This window comes from Sparus aurata, chromosome 24 (assembly GCF_900880675.1).
Source record: "Sparus aurata chromosome 24, fSpaAur1.1, whole genome shotgun sequence".
Taxonomy (NCBI): domain Eukaryota; kingdom Metazoa; phylum Chordata; class Actinopteri; order Spariformes; family Sparidae; genus Sparus; species Sparus aurata.
The window spans coordinates 1,921,426-1,945,063 of record NC_044210.1 but is presented as its reverse complement, the minus strand read 5'-3'; the positions used below and the strand labels follow the sequence as shown (position 1 = coordinate 1,945,063).

The window sequence follows — 23,638 nt, the reverse complement described above, 5'->3', positions numbered from 1 at the left end:
CACTTTTGTTTTTGGAGCAGTTCGCATATTGACATTTTGCCGGCTGTAGGACAGAGTCCCGCACGGGTGTTATTTCGCAAACTCGCACCAGGCTGTATCCGCCATACTTCGTATTTTTAAAAATGAAAGTAAGTAAGTAATGAAAGTGTGTATGAGTGTGCGCGCGCCACGTACAGCAAGGAGGGGGGCAGAGCTGACTGACCAGGAGTGAGAGATGCTTTGCTGAAGCTGCAGCGCGAAACACAAGTTACAGATCTTTTATGCTATTATGAGAAGTGTAAGAATTTTTTCGGTTTACTCTGAGACTGTCTAAGTAATTAATGGGAAACACTGTAGTGTATGTCAGTTATTGTTTTGTTGACTAAGAAACTTCCTTTACTTTCCATCAGCGTGGAGGTAAGTACATAATGACTGAAATTTCAATTTTAGATAAACTATTCCTGTAAAGTAGCACTCAGGGATGTTATTCAAAGTAGGGGCAGATGTCACCCATGCCCCTCCTTGGACACACCACTGTCCAATACATGTTTTGGGTAATAATGTTGTGGCATTTGCGCATCAGGCAGAGGCTATTAATAAGCACTAGTGTGAACCAAACCTCTCTCAACAACAGAGGGTAAAGACATGAGATTCTGAAAAATTATCTGGATAGCCAAACCTGCAATTCGGTAATCTTTTAAACTGAACATTCAGTCATAATCATACATTTTGACAATTAGTCACATGATTGAGTATTAATATGATTAAAACATTTAAAATTACTTTTCAAACTTGATGTGTGTTTTAAAATTGCATTACCGTCTCCACGACAGCTCCCAGTGTGAAATATGTAACTGAAGCAGAGAGCAGGTGAAAAAGAGATAAAATGCCGTGCAGATTGTTCCAGGTTGGATGGAATGGTAAAGAGGAAAAAAAGTGGTGCCGTCACAGTGTTTCCATTTAATTTTCACACCCGAAACACACACAATCACACACACACATACATCACAGTGAGAAAACACTGATGTACATGCAATCTGTGCACAGGTCGAGCCACATGAGATAAACACAGAGGCAGCTGGGAGAAAATTACTCTGCTATTGGGTCCTGAATGGAATTGGAACCCTGTGGGTGGTGATGACAGCTTGTGTGTTGTTTGGGTTGTGTGTGTTGATCCATCTCATGGTTGCCACATCGCTGGCAGCTCCTCCAAGTCTGCGTCTCAACATTGTGTTAACACGACTTTACATGGAGCTCATGTCGCCACTGACAGTGACAAGGAACAATAAGCAACACCCAGCTGTGTCTCTGCAGAGGGCGGATGCATAGACCCTGTGTACGTGTGTCTGTGTGTGTACACAGGGGTGAAACATAAAGCCCCGGCTCTAAATCACCTGTAATAAAAACAAGCAAGGGGAAATCTATAGAATTATTCATGGCTACTTTTTTTTGTTCAACAGAAAACTGACAGCAGGAGGCAGCAGCAGCGACAGACACGGGCCCCATGGTACATTTCTGAGATGAGAAAATAAACTGAATCAATACCACTACTGTTGATGCCATGTGGCAGAGATTGATACTCTGCTGTTGCATATGAAATATGCATGCCTTTCTAAATCCGAAAATGTTGTTTTTGTAAAACCAACCCGTTAGGCCGCAGAAAACTTTTAGATTGTGTTACAGGCGGCTAATAATACACATGCCTTCGCTCTTTGTCGTGCTGATCAGTATCTGAAACCCAGGCTAATGTCAATCACTTGATGCCACTGTCTAATGATTACCTCACATACACAAGCATGTAATTTTCAGAATATTATGAAATGCTGAACTTAATAGATTTCTCCTGTGTTTGTCTTTCCCCAGGGGTGCACACATGCAGACTTAGAGCTTCTTGTGCACCTGGATGTACAGCTGCACCGCTAGATTATTCATATGCATGTCAATAAACATCATGTTGTTTGTTGGTGGCTCTGCGACTCAAATTGTCAAACTGAGTTTTGACAAGGGATTCTAACTTTGGTGAATTACTATTAAAAATGATATATCATAAACCTATTTACAGTAATTTGCTGTAAAAAAATAACAGGTAGAATGTAAACTTTTTTACAGTAAACTACCATAGTAAATAGGATGACCATGTATAAGATATTACAGTATGCTTTTTTTAGGAACTGTAAATTTCATGGTTGAAAACTGTTTTGTTTACGGTAAATTACTATGTAAAAAACAGATCTATCGTAAACCTGTTTACAGTAATTTTCCTTTAAAATAACAGCTATAGTATAAACCTTTATATGGTAAACTTAAAAAATCGGTATAATTTACAGAATTTCCGTTCTGTTCCGTATCCTGTGATATATTGTAAACCTAATATAATGTAAGACCTCAAAATCAACTGCAATGCATCAATAACCAAGAAGCTTTGCAAACTTACTACTAGTACCATAATTACTTCAAATTACTGAGTATTCCGAAAGGTTGCTTCTTGGAACAAAAACCAAGTCAAAACTGGATAACACAACTCAAACTTGAATCAACTCACTGGTGTTCAGATACCACATCTCTTTTCACAGTCTTTCCTCACAGTAATTTTTAATCAAAATAAACACTATTAAACAAACTGCATGGAGACAGCAGAGTGACAGCACATCATTTCTACTGTGACCTTTGTGTTGGTCTCAGTGAGGCCAAATTGTCTGACTGCATCTTGAATGGCTTTACTGTACAGTACTACATAAAAAGATAAACCATCTTTAACTTGGAAGACAGCTTGACTTTTAGAGGCCAAATGCTCTAAAAAGTTGCTTCTTATAACAAAAAAACAAGAAGCCACAATTGTGTAATCAAAGTCAGTATTACCCTGAAATTGTTTAAAGGTCCCATATCATAAAAAACATGTTTTCTCTGGTCTCTACATATATAAACTGGTCCTCCCAAAGCCTGCCAACTCCCAGAATGAGGAAAACAAGCGAGTCCTGCATCATCTCTGCAGCCCACCCACTGGTAAAACGGCGCTCCTACAGGCTGTTCAGATTCTGCTCCTTTCGTTACGTAACGAAAGGAGCCATTATCATAGGCCGACCTCCTCTGAGGTAATCGGAGATATCAGAGAGGGGGGCGTTCATCCCCGAGGTGAAGTTCGGTGTGTCCAGCGGAGAGACAGCAGTGTTTCGCAACGTTGTCGCTCAGAGGTAGACACGCAAATTACTCTGTTGATGGTTGTAATAATCATCAAGTGCCTATATTCTGTCCCAGCTACAGAACAACAGAAGAGACAGTGGTTGTGTTTCATTTTTAAGGACAACGTGCCGGCTGCAGTTCGTGTTAGCTTGTATGTGTGTGCTGACCACTTTACATCGAACTGCTTCAGTAACGAGGGTCAGTACAAAGCTGGCTTTGCCTCGAAACTGATCCGCGTAAAAAGATCAGTCTCAACCATACCGGACCCAGCAACTGCACCCGAGCCACCGATAAGTGTCGCCACGGTTTGATTGTATTTACAGTTGCCGACGAGAATGGTGAAGTCAGCTGGAAACTGGCTAACTAGTTAGCGCCACTTCGGTCCGCTATGCAATGGCGTTTGAAGCAAGTTTAATGTTAATAATATTACGTTGGAGCTTGGTTGTTACAGTAAAAAGTCTGGAAACATGTGCAGACTGGAGACAGAGACGATGCGAACAGTGTATAATAGTTTGGAGACTGTGTTGGAGACAAACACAGCTTTCGCTAGCTGTTAGCCATTAGCTACATGGTGGTAACTGTAACAACACATAGAACAAACTAACATTATTCAGACACACTGACCATTCTGAAACGTCCTGCCGCAGCCATAGAGTCTGTACTTCTTCCGGAGCCTCTCCTTCTGGGTCCCATTCTGGGTCCGACTGGTTCGGTTGAACGAAAAAATCTCCGCGAGCCATAGTGCTACATCCACAGTAAACATTAACGCGTGCTACCGTTAGCATAAGGGGCTTCCTCTCCCTGAGATTGATGTAGCATGCAAGGCTCCCCAAGTTAGTGTTGACAGACGGAGCTCATTAGCATTTAAAGGTGCAGGCACAGAAACAGAGTGCTGTGAACAGAGCTCAGCAGAGCGACATTTAGACAGCTGGAGTTCAGGACCACGGATGTGTTTGTGGCAATACATATCGAATACAGATTTGTTGGACCTCTGACAGCTGTGTGAAATTGATGAAAAACAGTATAATATGGGACCTTTAAAGTAACCGAAAGAACAGCTTCAAACAAAAATGGCCAAAAAATAAATTAATTAAAAATACACTAAATTGCTGTTGCCTTGATCTTATTGTTCAAGTAATACCTAGAAATTGTTTGACCTAACTGAAAGTACAGCCTCTAACAAAAATGGCAAAAAATACACACAATTGCTGCTTATTGCTTACTGTTCATGTTATCAATAGGCATTAATAATTACACAGAAAATGTCAGCCAGTTCACCTTAATTTAACGTAACTTAAAACTGCTTATTTTAACTCTTAAGTCGACCGAAAACAAAGAATACTGTTGTGCATCTCAATGGTTAACAGTTAAAGTACAGCAATTATACTGGAGCTGCAAGGATAATTAAATGAATTGCCAAATATTTTCATAATCGATTAATTGAGTCAGTTTCTGTTTTAGTTTCTTTAGTCCTCTTATGACAGGAAAATATGAATATCTGTTTTGGACATAAGACATATGAGGACATCCCCCGGGACGTTGAAAACAGTGATCCACATTTTCACCATTTCTGACATTTTATGGACCAAACCAATCAATCAATCAATCAATCAATAATCATTTAATCAAAACAATAATACACAGATTACTTGATTATGAAAATTATGATTAGTTGCAGCCCTTGTGTACACCATTTCATACTGGCTCACACAGCTAGCGCTGTGCAAGAGGTCAGACTTAACAGTTCAGTTGGATAGGTCCATCTTTAACATGTCCCTCTCCAATCCTGGTCAGCGAGATCTGCAATGAGGGTGAGGACTTTTGGGTTCACCGACAGCTGCTTCTTGTTCTTCTTTGTTTCAACTTTTGTGCCCCTCTCAGGATTGATCATGAAGAAACACCTTTGAACATAATTTCATAATCAATCACTAAAAAAACAGATTTTTTTTCTAAACAAGGAAATGTATCATTTTAATTAATTAATAAAAAAAAATAAAAATAAAAATAATGTCTTTACCTATGAAGGAACGTGTGGAGCCCAGATCCATGGGATAATGGGTATTGAGACAGTAGTAGGTTCCAAACATCAAACAGATGGCAGAGATGAAGTTGGGGATGTGGTCATTCACAACCTTGCCATCTACACTCAGCATGAACTGTCTTGAGGCATAGCAAGACGTTCCTGCAAAGAACAGACAGGTAGAATAGCAGACCAGCCATTACCATCCAAAAGCAGTCTCACCAAAATTGCTAGGCTTTGAAGCAGCACTTCAAAACATGACAGCACATGACAGTTTTCATGTAATACTTCCTAACATTAGCTTAGTGAAACTGATTATCAACACTTACCACATACAATGATGCATGGTGTCACAGGCAAGCTTTCAACCTTGCCTAGGGTGAAGTTAGTTTGTTCACTGAGCGCTTTCATTTTGTCTTTTCTCTCCTGTTGGCTTTCTGGTGTCTCACTCACTAGCATATATTTCATTTCCCACTTTATGCAACCATAGGTGTCCTGCATAGCTGCCCTTTGTTCAGCTGGAACTTCATCTGTGTCACAGTCATCTGACCCCTGATTGCGCTTCTTTATTCTTGGTGTTGAAGTTCGCTTCACATTTTCAATTCCGGCTTGTGACTGCATGACTAGTGAGTGATATCCTAGTCCAACCACATCTTTTCTATGACATCTTGTAGTGACTGTGGATACTTTGCAATCATTTTTTTTTTTGGCAACTTCTGTGGAGGCTTTTGTATTGGGAGAGTCACGGGCTTTCATCATTTCAGTAACAACAATCCAGACCATTTCTCTACGTAGCCGTGGACTTGGCCTTTTCCCCCTCTCTAAACACTGCATCAAGCCTTAAGGAAACTTCGTCCATGGGATCTGGAAGTCATCAACCCAGTCTGCAGCAGTAATCCAACGGGTGGACGACGGGGAGAGACTGACTGAAGAGCATGTTGAGGAAGATGGAAAAGACAATGCTGACTGGCTATGGCCTTCATTGGTTTATTCTGTAAAGAATGGAATCAGACCTACTTCAAAAAAAGGCTGTCAAAATTACTTGCTGGTTTGTTTCCTGGCAGCTACCAATCTTCTTGCTTAAATTGGTCTCAGTGTTGAAAGATCAGCTTCCATAATGAAGTGAAAATCCTCAGTGGTCTCTACCCCCGATGATTGGAGTGTCTCCACTAAAATATCTAAGATTGAGGCTGGGAGGTCTGGCAACACCTTTGTGATGGCACTGCATATGTTGATCTGCTCTGCATCATCCATTTCTGAGTATTAAAGTAAATAAAACACAATTAACCCCAGAATGACAGTCCAAGACAGTTAATAATGTGATAACACACTGTGTTTCAAAGGAACTATATTTGGTATCCATCTTTCATGTTAAGATGTCAAGATGGCAATGGATAGAAATCAATCAAGTCACTGATGTTCAGACACAGCATCTTTTCATTGTCTTTCCTCACTGAGTAAAGGTGGTACTCAGAAACGAATTATGCTGTTTACACTGACATCAGAAAATGAATAGTCTCATTTTTAATCAAAATGAGCACTAGTTCACCAAACTGCAGAGAGTCAATGTTCCCTGTGAAAAGGAATTGCCCTTCTTCCCCTTTTTTTATATGACGTTCCCTTATATAGAATTTCTACTGTGACCTTTGTGTTGGTCTCAGTGAAGCCAAATTGTCTGACTGCATCTTGAATGGCTTTACTGTATAGTCCTGAGTAAAATGGAGAACCATCTTTAACTTGGAAGACAGCCTTGCCCATTGATTCTGCTGAAAGATACACCTGTTACAGCTGGCAGAGGTTTTCGAAATTTTTCAAATTCCTTGCACATCTCTTGAAATAACTGTGCTTACTTTCAAAGCGCATTGTCCATAGTCTGATCAGGGGCCATCATTTCAGAATCATGTCTGGGTAGTGACGTAAATAATGACGCTTTGGTTTCAGGCCACTTTCTGGGAATAGAGCTTTTTTTGACTCTAAATCACATGGAGAACTGTTGATTCTTACAGTTTGCATTCAAATGATCAGCTGTTGCTGTCTGTTCCATTTGCCCACACAGAATTGGGTGAAAGGGCTTTCATCTATGCTGCTCCTTTTACATGGAACATGCTGCAAAAAAGTGGAAAATAACTGAACTGATGGCTCAGGCTGAGAGCACTTGTGACGACCTCCTTTACATGTAACTGTTTTTTATAATTTTAATTTACTTGTAACTGTTTTCTATAATTGTAATTGTTAATTGTTTTTACAATTCTACTTGCTATCTGTATGTTGAGTGTTTCTGTGTATTTTTTGCTGCCTCTTGTCCAGGACTCCCTTAAAAAAGAGGTTTTTAATTTCAGTGGGACTTTCTTGGTTATACAAAGGTTAAATGAAATAAAAATAAATAAATATTCTTGAATAAGAACATCAAGGTATGCAACCTAAAGGGACAGAGATTTTCTGAGCACATATCATGTCCACAATGTCTTTCAACTGCAGAGTCAACTGCCACACATTATCTGCTATATACATGAAGTGCATAGACAGCTAAAACTTTATGTCTTGTCTTGGCAGAGCCTAAAGGCTTAACTACTTTAAAGGCATCCTGGTTTAGAACTAACTTGACACATGATGGATTTTGAGAAAAAACAAATAATTGTTTTTGAATATCTGATGTTCCAAGTGTCACTTAGAACATCTGAAGGAGATTTGGGTGAGTGTTCTCCTGACACACAGTTCTGCCACAGATAAGATTCTAACCAACATTTCAGAGTCTCTCTCACAGGCACATAATAGGCAAACCTATCTATCCTGTTCTCATCTCTTCCTAAAAACAATTTCTTGGGCTCCACATAGTTGAATTTTTATTTGAAAGACTTGGCTCTTGAATAAGCTATTCACATTGGCCCTGTATGACATGCAGTGAACAGATCAAATCCCTTGACAGACTCACAAACCTTGGTTACGTCCTCATCTGATAATGGTGTGTCATTTATAGCAGTGAACTAAGTTTACTCAAAGAGTATATGTTTTACCCAACTTATTTATGTTTTGCATTTCCTCAACAATTTTCTGTATAGTTGAAGCAGGCAGAAGGAACTGCCTCAGCAATCTGAAGTAGAACAAACTCGCGTTTCTTAGGTAAAGACCACTGAAATTTTTATTTATGTCCACGTCGACTTCATCTGTGTCTGTCGCTGGACCTACATCACAGTGAGGGGCAAAGTCACCTGACTCAGCTGGAGCAGATGTTGACGGATGTGAAGCAGATTCTCTGTACACATTACTTACACTGCGGTCTGTAAAACCTCTGTGTTTCCGTGAAATATGCGCAGTAAATGAAGATTTGACCCGGAAATCAGTATTGCATCCTCTAACAGGACAACTTACAGCACGTCCTTCTACAATATGCTCCTTCAAGTGAGCAATCAGTTCTTGGGTGTCTTGACACTGGCATTCACACAAGGTCACAACACATTTAAAAGTGGTAACAGCTAGGGATGAGCGAGTACAGAATTATCTGTATCTGTATCTGTTAACCATATGAATTATCTTTATCTGTATTTGTACTCGGAATGGGCGGGTCCTAACCCGGAAGTGGGCGGAGTTTAACCAGGACGTGGGTCGGGTTGTCTTTGAATGGGCGTGGTTTTAACCGGTATGTTATTTTAAGCACGCAATTGATATGGGTTGATCAGAAATTTTTATATTTATTGCTGATTAGAAAACTATTTACAGAACAGCATCAGCATTGAGCTTCAGATCAATGTTTTGATCACGGTAGCAAACAAACTATTTACAGAACAAGTTTTGCAACAATGAATACAACACATGCAGTTCAATTATGAAGTAAAATGTAATGAACAAGAGTTTTCATACTCAAAATAACTACTTTTTTTTATGATCAGTGTGATTTTTTTATTTATTTTTTTGGTTCTTTTTAATTTTTTTTATTTCCACACCAGGTGTGTGTGTGTGTGTGTGTGTGTGTGTGTGTATAGCTTAATTTGTAATATTATTTATACCACTACTACCTTTATTTTTTATGAAATACAGCAAGAAAGTGTCAGACACTCAGTGCGTGAGAGAGAGAGAGAGAGGGAGAGAGAGCCAGCTGACGGTTAAAAGAAAAAAAGAAAAAAAATCTCCGACAGGCAGAGACACAACGCGAGTCACATTCTACCAAGCACCACGTCTGAACGAACCCACGTTTACCAGAACTCTACTGGTTAATAAGTGAGTACAAACAGAAGTAAAAACAAACCTGAAGCTGAATAAACCCTAAACGTTAACGGAAAAGACCGCAAACCTGAATGACTGAGGGAGAGACAGACAGCTGTTCTGTGTGTGAGTGAGCAGAGCGGGCACCCCCAAGAGTACCCATCTGCAGTCAAGATGGCCGGCAAGGGCGCCGCCATATATCCAATCAATACCGGAAGTCCCAATCGGAAGTTGGTTAATCACCAAAATAAAACCAAAATAAAAGCTCCCATTTATCCAATCCATACCGGAAGTCTCAAGCGGAAGTTAGTTAATCACCAAAATAAAAGCTTAATTAACAAGTACGTTTAACCATAGACTGTATGGTTAACACATAACATAATTCTATGCATTTTGTGCATTTACATGTTTATCGTAACTGTATAATTGATTAGTTAATTGTCTCCCCACGAATTTACTCAGAAATTAGTTAGAAGCCTATAATAATCACTAACTTATGATGTTAACATTTCATGGATTTAGCTTCACTATCAACGTTAAGAATAAAAACGTGAATATTATGTTTGTGTGGTCGTGGTAGGGGGCACACACACACACACACACACACAAACAATAGGACTGAAGAATAACTAAGAATAAATAAACTGAATACTCAAATTAAATAGAGAATTGATAAAACGGTCACAACAAATGTCATACTTACTATCAAATTAGTACATGGTAAATGTTAATTCATGTTACTGTTTCATTGATTTACAATTAATATTGATTGTAAATATTAATATTACGGTTATTAAACACAAATACAATGTTTGTGTGTGTGTGTGAGTATATATGTGTATGTGGGGGGCTGCTCACACATATCATTCATGCTAGAACTGGAAAAAAAGGCCAACACTGTAATTTAATAGTTGCACATAAAAATGAACACATCTCCAGACCCAGGAACTCCCCGTTCTGTTGCATCACACTCGTCTGTGGCCACTGTGTTGCTCATGATGCCCCCCTCATCACTGAAGATCCCTGGTGGGTGAGGAAAAGACAAGCTAGACTGATGTCTTTTAGCTTAGGTTTTTATTATGCTTTTGAGCAAACAATGTGTGGGTAGTCTGTACTGTGCTTAATGAAAGCATCCTCTGGTAAACAGGCTCGGCCATATACAGGAAAGACGGGAAGAGCATGCCAGCTTCCTGCAAACAAGATCCTGTATAATATCTGGGCAATACAGTCCTTGCACTGTATCACCACCAATGATTTACAGCAGGGGTCCCCAAACTTTTTTCGGTGGGGGCCACATCAACTTTCCTTTCTGTGGTGGGGGGCCGGTGTCAGTCTATAACAGGAAATGATATGGGCCAACTACCACTGTTCAGCTATTAAACACCAAGTCCTTACCACCATTACCCATTAATTTCAATGTCCCAATTCAAAATGTTGCACCATAACTGCATATGAAAAATAATACAAAAGGATCTACCATGTTAAATAAAGTTTATTTAACATTTAATTTATTTTCATTAATTGTACACATTAGGAATTGAGGAAAACATCAACTCTTAGCCTATAGAGAAAATACAACACTGAAAAAATGCAATACTGCTGTTACTGACTTTTCCTAAAAGTGTCTGTATTTGAACTTTGAATAGTTTTTATATAAATGACACAAAATATGATATGTAAACCTATTTCGGCCATAAGCGGTCAAACTGACCACACATCACTTAGCAAGGTTTCACTGTTCCATTTTTCGCGTGGTTTGCTGCTTTCATTGTCCCTCTTGTCTCTAACTGTGTTAGCGGTCTCCAGCTGTGCCTCTTTGTGAATTTACTTGTGAGTTAATAATTATATAGTTGTATTAAGTAGCTTGTTTGGCACCATGGGCAAACAACAACAGGAGTTCCTCCCTCCATGAAACAGCGAGCGGAACTGTTCACAACACGAAGTGCTGAAATGATGCGACTCTGACTGTGTACCAGCCAAGGAAGACTGTCTGCATCCTGAGCACCTGCACAGGTGTGGGCACCTTCAGTGGGGCGAAGGCAAAACCAGAGTCTGTAATGTACAACAACAACACCAAGTACAGCGTGGACGTCCCGGACCAGATGCAAGGGAGTACTCCGTCAAAGGCGGAGAGATAGCCAATGGCGGTCTTCTATAACATCCTCGACCTGGCTGGGATCAATGCCCGCATCTTATTCAAGGAGCACCAGCAGCAGGAGAGCCCGGAGGTAAGTCTGCAGCAGCTGGCAGAGGTGCTGAGGGCAGAATACATGGAGGGGAAAGAGGCTGCGGCAGTCGGCACGGTTACACCCCGCCTTTCCGAAACCGAACATAGACTTCAATTCATCGTAATGGCGGGGTTTCCCTTTTTTTCAAAGACCCCGCTATTCCGAAAAGTCTATTGGGGAAACCCCTCCATTCTGAAACCCCCCCACTCCGAACGGACACAATCAGAAAGGAAACGGAGGCTGCGCATTTATCCTTTTTTCCTTTGTGGGTTCAAATGGATCATGTGGCTGGATTAACCCTCTGAGGTCGATTGACGCGCCGGCGCGTCAAAATCACGTGACTAATTTAAGATGACGTAGCAGCGAGACGGAGCCTCTGTGAGTCTCTGTTCTGACTCTCTATGTTAGAGCAACCTTCAAACTATATGCCAGTTTTTAAATCGTGTTGATAGGCCAAGTAAAACTGGAGTTACGATGTATTATGTATGCCACACTTTTTCGCTAACGTTGCTGTCACGTTTGCTGCGCGTTTGGTGCAGGAAGAGAGGGAAAAGAGATCGGGTTTTCCTCACGGACGTGTCCGCAAGCAGGAAGTGCAAGCAAAAAAAACATGTTCCTATTGGTGGAAAAAGGCACCACACCAGCCAATCACAAAATTACATGGCAAATCACGTGATTTGGTTGCTAAGGGCGGGGGGGGGGAAGATTTGGAAGGGACGGGGCGGAAAAGTGAAAGCAGCAGTGTCAGTCAGAGAGGCAGCGACAGAGATCGCGAGTTTTGAGAGTTGGGAGATTTGTGACATTTAGCATGTTTGGAGTGCATAGTTAATGTGTTATGTTGTGTGTTAAGTGTGTAGTGGAGTCGTTTTTTTGTTTAATGAGTCAAAACAACAAGGAGAGGGCCGAATGTGAAGCAGGCAGTGCAGCTTTACATTGAGCTGGAGGAGCACAGGCAGACCTGATCCTGAGGCATTGCCTGCATTTAAATGTAAATAGTTACATATAACTTTGTAAATTTCAAAAACTTATGCACAGATTTAGCAAACAACAATTTATATTTGCATTATAAGTAATAAAAATGGTTCGTTGAGCATATTTGTGGTTTTTACAGTAAAAAAACTATTTTATGTTTTTTTGTGATTTTAGGTCCATTGTGTTAATACAGTATGTCAAAATGAAAAAATAACTGTACAGTCACACATGTGAGGTTGTGGTGAAAATAATGACACCAAACAAGGCAAGGTAAATTGTTTTTAAGGTGAAATATAATGGTAAAATCAAAAATGGTCAAAAACGACCAATTATACCCCAGACCCCAGAGGGTTAACCGCAAAACAAACCTACTTCATATTAATGATATAACTCATTATGCTTCAGCTGGACAAATGGCTATGTTGAATTAAAATTACTTTATCATGCTAAATATCCGCAATTGTATGAAAATTGCTCCAATGTGTTATACCGATCTTCGTGCATATTCAGACACAGCCTGATATGGGTTCTGAGCAAAGGAATGTCTGTTTCTCCCCCGGTCTGTTGTCAGCAGGAGCGGGGGCTGCAGGCTCGCGCCTGGGTGAAGTGGGCTCAAGCCAGAGTTCAGCCAAGAGAGAAAAAATTTGTATTTCTTTTGCTCTGTGGGAGATCTCCCACAACAGAGTGGATGAGAAAGCAAGGGGGACAGATCTGCCCAGCAAACATCAGAACGCAGAGTGCAGCCTACTTTGTCTGTGACCTGGTTCAGCACCCTGGACAGCTGCCTGCGTAACTGGATGTGGGAATTTGATGCATTTGAAGCCGCGATATTTGGTCAGAAACGTCATATATAATAACATTGTTTCGAGTCGTAAACACTTCTGTAAGTGGAAGAAATAAGAATCAATTAGGCTATTAGTGTTAGTCCTTCTTCATATAATGTTGTGTTACAGTCGCACAGCTGGAGACCGCTAACAAAGTTAGAGACAAGAGAGACAATGAATGAAATCCCGCGAAATTATGTGCGGTCAATATGACCGCTTATGGCTGAAATAGGTAGAACAAATCACATTTTCTTTTCCTTTTGGGTAATTTATATAAAAACTATTCTCAATTAAAATACAGACACTTTTAGAAAAATAGTTAGAAGTCTGTAATGGTTGCATTTTGTTTACATCGCAGATTGATAACTTAATTGTGATAATGTTCAAAGTTATTATTATTATTATTATTATTTCACATAAACACACACACAGCAAGTATAATGGTACTGTGCTAGGTATTCTTTTCGTGGTTCTTGGTGCTTGGAGCAATATTGTTGTTGTGGCATTCATGCCAATAAAGCAAATTTGAAATGAATTGAATTAATAAACCTTTAGATTCTTGCCTATAGACTGATAAGTGTTGTGTTTACAAATGAGCAATACATCCAGATTTCTTGAGATTTGTATTGTCAATGGGAATTTAAATTTAAATGTCAGGCGATGTTTTCTTCATGGAAATTATTTTTCGGGCAAACAATTATAAGAGAGAGAGGGAGCGCGGACGGGGGATCCGTTGTGTGACAGCGGAGCGGAGGGTCAGCAGTTGAATTTTGCACGCGCGGTCAGTAGTATTAGTAGGTGTTTGAGGTTTATTACGTTTGCTGACATTATTACATTCAATGTAATTATGTAACAGCCTTTGGGCCTTTGCCTTACAGCGCCTTTGCGTGCGCACAGTTTGCCTGTGTAGGCCCGTGGTCATGATAATCCGTCTATGGCTATAAGAGATGGATACACAATCAATTTCATGTAGTGTTTATTGAATCAAAAATACATAGGTAGCCTATTGTCTTCTCCTCTGCTTTTTTTTTTCAAAGACAAACTGAGCAGCACTGCTCAATCCACTCATACATTGTTAACCTTCCACAAAGACAAGTTATGTTAAAACGAACGACCAGAGGGGTCATTCCCCGGCAGATCGCACCCATGGGCCACAGTTTATTTCAGAATTGTGTGAGTGCGGCTGGAAGTGGGGATTTCAGCACCACGGATAGCACGTGTAAAAAGATTAGACACGTAAGAAACGTTTAAATGTGTTTGCTGCAAGCGAAAATATACTACATAATAAATGAAGATAGTGACATAGGCCTATTAGCAATAAAAAGCAATGAGTTGTGTGAGTGCGGCCGGTGAGCGGACGACAGTGTTTGATGTAGGAAGTAATGTAAACTTGAAAATCAATTTCGGAACAATGGTGTTTAATTTCGGAACGAGTGGGGGTGTTTCGGAATGGTGGGGTTTCGCAATAGAGGAGTGTCGGAATATCACTGCGCACCCAGCCGGCACAAGGTGGGCAGCAGCGGAAGCAACCACCGCAGCAGCAGCAGACACGGACATGGAGGCAGTGCTGGTCCGAAAGAGCTGCAAACGGAACCAAACGTCGGACATTTGAAATGCCACAAGCCCGTGTGTGGTGACTGTGTGAGGAGAGCGGAGGTAATCTGCAGCCTGTGACCAGTGATCACAACGGCTCTTCTTTTGTTTGAGATCAGCTCGTTTCCAGCTTTTTCGATTATTATATATTTTTTGACTTATATATTATCATAAAATCATTCATAATCAAATACTGTAAGTTACTTTTAATTGTTCTAACTTTTCTCTTTTAAATTCTTGTGTAAATATGCAAAAATAACGGTTTACTATGTTATTAATAAATGTATAATTAAACTTGTTAAAATGTACATTTTGGTGTAATTTCGTTAAAGAAAAATATATCATGACATAATGAATGCATTCATCACTCAATCGGGTTTACATGAGAGATTATAGAGTTTAAAATCTAGCGGTCCAAATGACCGCTCATGGCCGTTGAAGTAGTTGTGGATTTCCGGCCTTCTAAAGTCCAGCTGACACTTTGGTCGAATCAGAAACATAATTTGACCGGATCTATCACTGTTATGCCTTAACCAAGATATAGATCATTAAGATTAATTGGATCAGATCTGCCTGGAATGAATCCGTCACAGTTGCTGGTAAACTGATTCAATTCACCCACCAGGCGCCAGCACACAAATTCCCCCGCATTTGGCGGATGCTAATTTCGATCCCTGCAGTGTAATGAAGACATACATTCATTCTTTCCTCGTTACATAGTTAGATATGATTATCGAGAGCTCTCTCTCTCTCGCTCTTGCTCTGGCGTCTTGCAACGAGGATGGCGCCCGACACTGCGGCACGTTGCCAAGCTCTATAGGCAATGCAATTTTTAAAAATAGGCACGTTTAGAGAGATTGTTTGGGCTTTTATTTTGGTTTTATTTTGGTGATTAACTAACTTCCGCTTGAGACTTCCGGTATGGATTGGATAAATGGCGGCTTTTATTTTGGTGATTAACCAACTTCGGGTATGGATTGGATATATAGCGGCGCCCTTGTCGGCCATCTTGACTGCAGATGGGTGCCTCTCAGAGCGGGACACAGAAACACATCTGTATGTGTGCAAGGGAGGGGCGCTGTGACTACTAGCCTATCACGGACACAGTCAGCTACCCAATGAGGATTTTCATTCAATCCGAGCACAGATATTGACTCATATTACTCGTATAATACTCGTACTCAGCAAAAGTGCTTTATCCATACCGGATACTCGTTTCAGCCGAGTATCTGGCTCAACTCCAGTAACAGCAATCCCGACAGTTTCGTTTGCAGATAGTACAAAAGTATGCCTCCGGTAAAAACGAGCCTTAAAAGCTCCATACCTGCAAAATGTCTGCTTGCATCCATCTCCAAAGCACTTAAATAAACAGCGTGGTTCATTTCTGTGGAGTTTGCAGTGAAGCACATAACCTCTCAAAGTCGTAAATGACTTACCACCGAAATTACAATTCAACATTTTGCCTACAGCGACTTACATTAATGTAATCTAAGCTAATGTCCGACACAACATACACAATGTGACAAAAGACAATTCAATCCAACTAACATTTAGCAAAATTAACACATTTTGTAAAGTTAAGGAAAACATTCACCATTCAACGACGGCAACACAAAACTGCAGAAAAGACCACGTTATATTTAACCTGACGTATATAGCAGACCTATGTAAACTTAACATAACATTATTACAAAGCTTTGTTATCTCACTGAAACTAATTCTTTAGACGTGCAGACATATCTTAAAAAGATAATTTTACTTACATGCTCTTTAGTCACGTTGTGCCATCACAAATTAGTGCTCACAGAAGAAAAAACCCCAAACTGCATCACCATGCAGAACCACCCCGCAGTTTGAATTGCGTGACCTTTACATTGCACGTGTCTCTTTCTCCTGTGTGTGTGTGCGCCCGTCTCTGCCTCTGTAACTGGTTGGCGGGACTCATAGGTTCAGCAAGTACTGCCCCCTTCTCCTCTCCCCCCACCAGTCAACTAAGAGCAGAGTGCACACAATATTCTCCCCATAGTCTGCAATCACAGCAGGTCCGTTTTGAGGATTATAATGCTGAACTCAAAAAAAACTCAAAAGTACATATCTGCAAAATCTAAAATTACGGTATTTGACATTATTATGGTGAAAATATACATTTTGGTCAAATTGATGGTAATTTGACCAAAATGTATATTTTCACAGTAAAAATGTGTGTTTTCCACGTATTATGACAGCAAAAATTAGAGTTATGTTTCGTTTCTTGATTTAGGGTGGTATACTATTTTTGGTTTCTGTTGTTTTACTGTCAATACTGACCATACATTTAAAAAAAAACAAAAAAAAAAACATATTTTTAACATCTTATTTCCATATAAATTAAGTTGTGTTCTTGCTGAATTGTAAACAGTTTTATACCGTAAATTTTAAAGTACACATCAGCAAAATCTGTAATTTAAACAGCATAATACTGTTAATTTTAGTGTAATTATATATTTGTGACAGTATTACCCTGTTAATATTACCAAAGTATTATATTTTCCACAGTAAAATTAGGTATTTTTTTACATATTGATACAGTAACAATTAAAGTTCAGCACCGTTTGTTAATTTAGGGTAATTCCATGTATCTACTACACTAATATACTGTTTTCAACTTTACAGTCTTTTACTGTTGGTATTTTACCGTTTTTTTTTTTAACCATACATTTTACCTACATTTGTTTCAGTGTAATGTAATGTAAATATCCCTTCCTCTGTGTAAGTTTGGTTGATATGGATTTGTTAATTGATTAAACTGCTTAGGTTAGTTGTTTGAACCTGCAAATCTATTCCAGCTTAATTAAAATAGTCAGTTCTGTAAACCTTTTTGTTAACTTTAGTTAATTTAGATTTGTCAATTTATTGAACTGCTTAGGGTAATTGTTTGAACATGAAAATCTATTCAAGGTTAATTAGAAGGGTCTGGTCGTTTAAATTGAATTAATTTATTTATTAAACTCACCCAGAATTGTTTTGAACTTAAGCATCTATTTCACCATAACTACTGTGGCATGCTGCTGTGTCAACTTTGCCTTTGTACATTTAAGTAAAATGTGTACATTTATTTTACTCTAATTCCAGTTGTTAACACTTCAAAATATATTTCAGATTGGCTATTTGACTTAGTCATTCAAAATCATGCTTATCATAACCTAATTAAAATTGAAAAACTGATTTAATCGAATGAGTGTTACAGTAACTGATGATAAATGGTGGAAGCAAGCTTGATTTAAAGACATGTACGACAACAACTAGTTAACTTACAACCACTTCAACAATTATTGGTGCACATATTTTGTCAACAGTGAAGACCTAACAATGTAACAAAGTATTAATGTGATAATATTTTTACATGTTCAGCATTTTCTTCAACTACACATGTTCTTACCTATCAACATAAAACTGAAAATGCTAAAATAGCAAACAATAAGCAGAAACATCACTGTTTGGCATAAGCCTGCACCACTTAGTATCTGGATATAAGCAAAACGAAGCTGAAAAAAAGACGTGAATTAACATTTGTTTGTATGTTCAATCAATCAAGACCAAAACAGGGGAAAAGGTTAAAGTGCAGGTCGATGGGTATCGTAGGAAGGCTCAGGCTCAGGCTGGTGGCTCAGCAGATGCAGTAGCAGGAGCTCATAGCATTTGGAGGCGGAGGTTTAGGTGGAGGCACAGGTGAGTAAGACACAGAGGATTCACAGAAGGATCTTGGCTGGTGGCAGAGTTGCAGGAGGCTTGGCGGAGCTGGAGCTTTGGAGTTACACAAGCTCCAGAAATGACGAGGAGATACAAAACAATTCAGTCACGAGGGTAAGAAAACTTAGAGGCCGTCCACACGAAAATGCTCTTTTGCGAAAACGTGTATTGCATCGTTTTGGCCGACCGTACACACGGATCCTGAAAACGCAGTGCCTGAAAACGCACTTCTTTTTAAAACGGGTATCAGGGTGGAAACATCCGAAAACGCAGCCCTCCCGTTCTCGTGTGGACAGCAAATCCGCATACTTTCCAAAACGATGACGCCATCGCCCCACTCCTCGACCTCTAGCCTCCGACCTCTGAACCCCGCGACGTCTCATAGCAACAACAACAACAACAATGGCGGACTGCATGCTTGTGTTCGTGCCGCAGAAGACATTGAGCCTTTCTTGCAACTTACTCGCCTTGTAGTTGAGTGTGAGTCACAGCAGCAGTTCAACCTCATTAACAGTCCACACAAACGATTCTGGTTTCCTTGTACTAGCCATTGTCATCTTCTTCTTGTTGTGTTTTTTAAACTATAAAATAAAGCAGATAGACAACAATAATTCAATGAGTCAATGGGGTGTGTTGATAAAAAGTAGACAGATAAATTAATGCAAAGGCATAGAAATAATAATAACTGCAAAAGTAATAAAAAAGGCTGGTGGATAAATAAAAAATAAAATAATCAAGTAAGTTTATTTAAGTGTCAAACACCATAGTTGGTGCCCAGCCCTCATGGGATTATTAGACACTAATTATATTCATCAAATAATAATTTCACAATTATGAAATTACAAGCATGGAGTAAGAAATATATATATATATATATATATATATATATATATATATATATATATATACAAGCCAGGAATAAAGTCAGGAAATAAGAGCTGAGTCACATACAATAAATAACATGAAAAAAGAACTAAATCACAAGGCCCCCAGGCTAAAAAGATATGTCTTTAGGTGTCATTCAAAAATCTCCACAGCGGTGGAGTCCCTCAGTTCCAGAGGCAGACTGTTCCAGAGACGTGAATAGAATATGAAATTCTACATTGCACTTTCTAATGACATCACCAAGTGGCAACATGTATAAATTAAAAAAGACTGGGCCTAGAATCGAGCATTGTGGGACTCCACAGGTTATATCCATTTTCTCTGAGGAGGAGTCACCTATGGAAACAAAGAATTCCCGGCTAGTCAGATATGATTTTAACCAATCTAAGACCATTCCTGAGAGACCAACCCAATATTCAAGTCTATGTAAGAGAATTTTTTTGTTGACAGTGTCAAATGCTGCACTGAGGTCAAGGAGAACCAGAACTGAAAGGTTACTTAAGTCAGTGTTTTTTCTTAGCTCGTTTACTACTTTAACCAATACAGTCTCTGTGCTATGCTGGGCTCTAAAACTAGACTGAAGAGTCTCGAAGATGTGTTTGTTTTTGAAAGTAACTTTTTTTGAGAATTGGTCTAACCATGGCAGTCTTTAAAACATCAGGGAAAGTGCCGGTGAATAAGAAGCGGTTAACAATCGTTTATAATTCCTCAGAAAGACAATTAAGAACAGTTTTAAAAAATGGGGTCGGTATGGGATCAGGTGGGTAGAGGGTTTTAAGTCAGAGACCAACTTACTATTTCTGTTAGAGATATACCGATATGGTTTTTTCAGGGCCGATACGGATTATTAGTAGTCAAGGAGGCCGATAACCGATATTTGGAGCCGATATTCATTTGCAGTAAAAGGGAAATTATTGGCGTCAAAATTTTTAATAATACAAACTCCAACACTTAACTTTGAGTGTTTTTACACATAGACTTAAGTCTATCCATCTGCAATAAGTGTTTGAAAAAAAGAGAGAGAGTTAAAAGTAGGGCCACATGCTGACATATGCTCAACTCATCATGCTTAATTTACTACAGCATTTGGGAAGCCTTTAGTTGATTTTACTATGTAAATGTTATATTTTAACAACATGTGATAGCAAGGACACTGTCATTCAAAACTAGGCTGCTACATTACTAACAATGAATGTAACTATAGCTGAAAAAATAGTACAATAGCAAAAGAGACTATTCATCCCTGAACAAAACGCAGTTCATGTAGGCTTTATGATGCAGTTGCATTATGTCTTAAGTCTTGAACAGCAATATCCTGCTCCTCTCTACAAGAAACTGCCAAAGACAGCTTCAGGACACACTACATGACAATATGTCATTTTCTGCTGCTTAGGATATCTCAATCAACACAGAAAAAGATAAGGTAAAATAACTTGGTAGTTAAACAGCCATTATTGCCCTACAGTTTTCTCTCAGACAGACGATGCTTTGCTGTTTTGCTTTTCTGCAGCTTCTCGTGTGGCTCACACACACACACACAGCCATCCCCTCAACGTGCTCTACTCTCTCTCTCTCACACACACACACACACACACTTCTTACTTTTATCACTGACTACTTCCCAGCAACCTTGTTTCAAGTGATTAAACCGTTAAAAACACTTAATAGCCTACAGCATCTTTACTTTAATAATCAGTGTTTATCATAGGAACAGACAGCTGCCGCTAACGTATTTGGCCTCACAGTAACGTTAGTAGTCGTGAGTTGTAGAGTTTCCACAGTCGGCTGAGCGTCTACAGCCAGAGAAGGAGAAAGCGGACCGGTGGGCTAACGTCACGCTAATTAAAAGCTAATCAGCCTTCACCTCAACGTGCTTCCCTGCAATAAAACTGGACTGAATTGAGTTTATTAGGTTTTTACTCTCTCACTCACGCACACAGACTTCTACTATCACGGACTATTTCCATATTGAAAAGCGCGTGATTAACAGGCTCGTCTGGAGGGACTGCGAGCGAGCAAAGCTGCCGCTTATGTTTATATAACGTTAACGGGCTCACAGTAATGTTACTAGTAGTTGCGAGTTGTAGAGGACTGGGAGGTTTATTACAATTTCGGGAGAGTCTGCTGCCTTAACTTACCTTCGGAACCAAGCCCCCATGAACAGCGCCGGGCTGTGAATCCAGTTAAACGTGCTGGCTAAACTTTTTCTCTACTCTGCTGTGTGTGTGAGCACTACGGAGCCCTGGAGGTGACATGAATGTTGTTGTTTTTTTTTTTTTTTCTCGTCAGTGCGACTTACTATCTCGCACGCGCGTCTTACTGTATCTCGCGCGCGCGACTTAGTATCTCGCACGTGCGAGATATTAATTCAAGCGCATTTTGACGTAATTAAACAGTGCAGTCGGTTAAATGCAGGCTTATTATCATGGATCGAGACCATCTCAGAATTTGAATTGATTAATTAATTAAAGTTAATAAAGTGTCTTATTGTTATTGTGTAATGGTAAGAGGTACATGTAACAGGTATTTTGATGATCCACGATGAGTGTCCAGGTGTTTTAATAGCCATTTTAATGGCTATTATGCTAGCCATGATGGAGGAGTTGTCAAGGTAATAGTAGTTTGGTTATAATTAATTCATGAAATAACGTTGCAGCAGTCACAACTGGCAACCAGGACAAGTGATTAACAATGGATGCAGGTGCATATAGTATCATATTCATGTGAAAGTTGTGACAGAATACCTACATTTACTAAAATACCTTCAATTTTCCACGACATTCTCACACAGACCACATTCTCTCGGCTTTCACACCGACACTAAACACGTTTGTTGTCTGTTATTATATAAAACAGATATACTATTGCTCTGTATACCACAAGGGGGCGCTGTTGTATAAGACAGGTCATAGTTAACACGCTGCACGTAGAGAGGTCAGAGTGCAACAACATGGCGACTATGTACGATACGACATTGCTAGAACAATGTTACAGTATAAGTTGTTGAAGTAAACGGCACTTGTTCATGATTCCAGCGTCCCGTCATTGTTGAGTTAACACCACAACGTTCACTTCATTCAATTATTTGAGCCAGAGTGCCACTGCATCTTACTTACTATCTCGCGAGTGCGAGTTATTATCTTGCGCACGCGACTTACTAAGCGAGATAGTACGTCGCGCGCGACTATCCATGTCACCTCCAGGGCTCCGTAGATCTCTTATCGGCCGTCGGATAAAAAAAAAAGGCCGATGCCGATATGCGTCAAAATGCCGAATATCGGCGCCGATAATCGGCCCGACCAATAATCGGTTGATCCCTAATTTCTGTATCCACCAGAGTAAAAGAGTGCAGGTTTTTTTTTTTTTTTTTTAAGTGCTTAGTGCTTTCTAAGATGTTATAGGACACTGTCTGATTTAAATTAATTCTGATTATAGTTGCCTTATCGTTAAAATGCACTGCGAATTCACTTGACATTGTAAGAAAAAATCACTGGGGCAGGTAGAAGTGGGATTTATCAGTCTGTCAGTGGTTGTAAAAAGTGATCTGGGGTTGTTCTGGTTCTTATTTATGAGTTGAGAGAAATTAGCCTGTCTGGAATCTCTCAGTGCCTTATTGTATTGTGAGAGTTGGTCACATAGAAGATCATATTGTATCTTGGAGTTTGCTTTTCCTCCATCTACATTCAACTTTTTGGCAGTTTCTTTTGAGCTTATATACAGACTCATTTATCCAGTTACTTTGCCTGTAACTTTGAAATAAACGTATCCACTAGGGCAGGGGTTCTCAACCTTTTGCAAGAATGTGCATCCGCGATTCATTTGCAGCCTGGACGCGGAGTGGTGTGTGTCTCCTCTCTGCTCTGACTGCAGGCTGGACTGCTTCGCGAGGCTACTGAGAGACTGACCGCCTGTGAGTGCTTTTGTTTGCGGGAGGGACTCACGGCAGCACCTGAGTCAGTCTCCAAACACCAAAAAAGTCTCTAATAACACCAGTAAAAGTCACTAGATATGTCGGTAGTCGCTTTTGA

The 23,638-nt window shown here is 39.7% G+C and overlaps 1 protein-coding gene across 3 annotated transcripts; it reads right to left on the bottom strand.

Moving 5' to 3' along the window:
• Nucleotides 1–4,765: 4,765 nt before the first annotated feature.
• On the bottom strand, nt 4,766–7,842 carry LOC115576845 (uncharacterized). 3 transcript variants are annotated; one of them, XR_003982955.1, is made up of 5 exons: nt 7,030–7,841; nt 6,222–6,435; nt 5,509–6,105; nt 5,177–5,341; nt 4,766–5,060 (listed from the first exon to the last, which is right to left on the bottom strand). XR_003982955.1 is itself a non-coding variant. In XM_030409431.1 (3 exons), exons 1-3 carry the CDS (start codon nt 6,011–6,013, stop codon nt 5,047–5,049), a joined length of 684 nt encoding a protein of 227 aa, XP_030265291.1. In that variant the 5' UTR covers nt 6,014–7,014; the 3' UTR covers nt 4,766–5,046. The 3 variants fall into 3 exon arrangements, 1 of the variants encoding a protein (XP_030265291.1); XR_003982954.1 differs by having other exon boundaries at nt 5,509–6,435; nt 7,030–7,842; XM_030409431.1 differs by lacking the exon at nt 7,030–7,841 and having other exon boundaries at nt 5,509–7,014.
• Between the last annotated feature and the right edge of the window lie 15,796 nt (nt 7,843–23,638).